General features: G+C 38.4%; 1 protein-coding gene and 1 pseudogene across 5 annotated transcripts in view; one reads left to right on the top strand and one right to left on the bottom strand.

Moving 5' to 3' along the window:
* The window catches only part of ARHGAP44 (Rho GTPase activating protein 44), a 188,067-nt gene that overhangs the window by 66,725 nt on the left and 118,884 nt on the right, over positions 1-2,458 (bottom strand). For all 5 annotated transcript variants that reach the window (XM_023529951.1, XM_011358973.2, XM_011358974.2 and 2 more), the window contains one exon: positions 329-440. In XM_023529951.1, the coding sequence (XP_023385719.1) occupies positions 329-440 (112 nt within the window). The remainder of the gene's footprint in view (positions 1-328; positions 441-2,458) is intronic.
* On the top strand, positions 551-943 carry LOC105291275 (annotated as a pseudogene).

Here is a 2,458-nt window from a genome sequence, read left to right as displayed (position 1 = left end):
ACTTGAGATGGGTGGAGGACAGGGGTGGTGATGGCAGTGGAGACTCTGGTGGGGAAGGAAGTAATGCTGCCACCTTTACTCCTTTCTCCACTGAAATGCCAACAGAGAGAAGTATAGGTGGGAGAAAGGAGGCAGCAAACAGCTAAAAAGACCACCATAATGGGGAATCCTGACCATGCAGTTGAGGGGTAATAACCTCTAATGAAAAACAGTGTCACAAAGTAGGGTGAGGGGTAGAAACGGTAATAAGGCTGGAGCAGAATGACAAAAGGGCCCACTGTTCTGTCCTTTCCTGCTCACTTAGGCCTAGCCTCATTCCACTTCTTACCTCAGCCAGCAGGAACAGGGGCTCAATCACATCTCTCTCCACCTGCAATTCAAAATGAATCAGCTCCTGAGCCAGCTTGTCCTCTGTCTCTCCACAGAGTTTCAGCATCTTCCTGCAATAGAAGGGTAAGAAAACCCATACTGAATACCCTAGAAAGCAAGATGTCACCTGTGTCATATTGTCATTGGCTTCTGGCTGGGTACATTTTCACAAGACAGTGTTAAAAACTGGTTGATTTCTGCTTTTTCCACCATCTTGGAGCCTGTGGAGGCCTGCTGAGAACAGGACTTCTAAAACGACAAATATGTCTGGAAGGCTATGGTCTAAGGCCATTTTTGCTGGCTATAAGCGGCGTCTCTGGAACCAGAGGAAATACATAGTTCTTCTTAAAATTGAAGGTGTTTATACCCAAGATGAGACTGAGTTTTATGGGTACAAGGCAAAGAACCATACGGTGACTCCTGGTGGCAAATTGAACAAAACCAAGGTAATGTGGGAAAGGTAACTCATGCTCATGAGAACAGTGGCATGGTTCGTGCCAAACTCCGAAGCAACTTTTCTGCTAAGGCCGCTGGACACAGAATCTGTGTAATGTTGTACCCTTAACAGATTTAAATTTATTCAAAGTAAATAAAGTGGATTTGTTCTCTTGGAAAAAAAAAAAAAATACTGGTTGATTTCCATGGCATCCAACTACCAACCTGTTCCATCCATTTTCATTTCTGAAATTATCAATTTTTTTTAAATGATGCTAAGTCCCTACTGTGTGCCTAGGGTAAATGGGACATATAGGGAAACATAAGAGAGATGTGGAGAGAACAGACTTACACGTGCCAAATCAATAGGCCTAAAATGAGCCAGATGCTTCTATCTCCCTAAGAGCACTGAAGAAACTAGCTAAAATGGATGCACAAACAAATCAACATCTTCAAAATATACCAAAAACTAAATTTCTATTTTTTCTATTAGAATCCATTAAAAAACCAATTTCAATAGCCTCTAAAAGAAAGAAAATTCTTTCTCCTAAACTATGTAAACTTATTTAATGCAGGATGAATAGACAATTACCCAATGGAAAATTGGAATGGAAAAACCAGTCCAAAATTTATTAATAATGAGCAAATAACAAAAGACTTGAATGAACAGAAAGTTATACCATGTTCCTAGATGAGAGAATACAATGTTTAAAAAATGTTAATTACCCATGAATGGTATACAGGCAGTCCTCCTTTTGCATGGTATATATTAACTGAAAGTCATGTAAAAAGTTTTTATAAATGAATGAGAGTATGAGAAGAGGCCATTTGTTATTCCAGAGTGAGTGTGTACCCTTCCTATCCATATTTTACACTTTTTACCAAACATGTGTGTTCACATATAATATATAAAACTGCTACATCACTTAGTGTAAAAAGTTAACATAAGGGTTTAGCACTGAATCTCTTCTTCTATTACTTGCTTTTTAATTTCACATTATCTTTGGGGCTTAGCCACCATGACACATGCAGAATTAGATCCTTTTGCTGTATAGAATTCCATTCTATGAATATACCACCATTTATTAAGCCTCCCCATAGTCAACAATGTGTGGCTATTCCATGCAGTGCTGCAGTGCATATGTGCAGTCTCTTTTGCATGTGTGAGAATTTTTCTGTGCACAGGAGAGAAGATGTGTATATCCTTAACCTTACTAGAGATGACCAATTGCCCTTGAAATGATACTAACTTCACTCTCACTGCTGCAAATGAGGGTTCCTAATGCTCTGTCCTTTTGCCAACCCTTGGTACCGGTAGGAATTTCAATTTTTGCCAAGTTGGTGGATACAAAATATTATCTCATTCTGGTTTTAATTTGTATTCCCTGACTACCGGTAAGACTGAATATCTTTTCATGTTTTGGGCCATTCAAAATCCCTCTTCCATAAAGTGCCCACTCATATTCTTTGGCTATTTTTGTATCAGAATCTATTTATTTGAATTTATTTCAGGAGTCTTTATATACCAATAGATATGTGTATGGATGTAGAGTGGATTCAAATTCTTTTTCAAATCTGCTACAAATGTCAACTCCCAGGCTGTGGTTTATCTTTGTAGATTTTTAATGGTGTCTTTTATCTGATTTTTCTATTA

This window comes from Pteropus vampyrus, unplaced genomic scaffold (assembly GCF_000151845.1).
Source record: "Pteropus vampyrus isolate Shadow unplaced genomic scaffold, Pvam_2.0 Scaffold44, whole genome shotgun sequence".
Taxonomy (NCBI): Eukaryota; Metazoa; Chordata; class Mammalia; order Chiroptera; family Pteropodidae; genus Pteropus; species Pteropus vampyrus.
The sequence above is the reverse complement of the archived record's forward strand: the minus strand, read 5'-3'. Positions and strand labels throughout refer to the sequence as shown.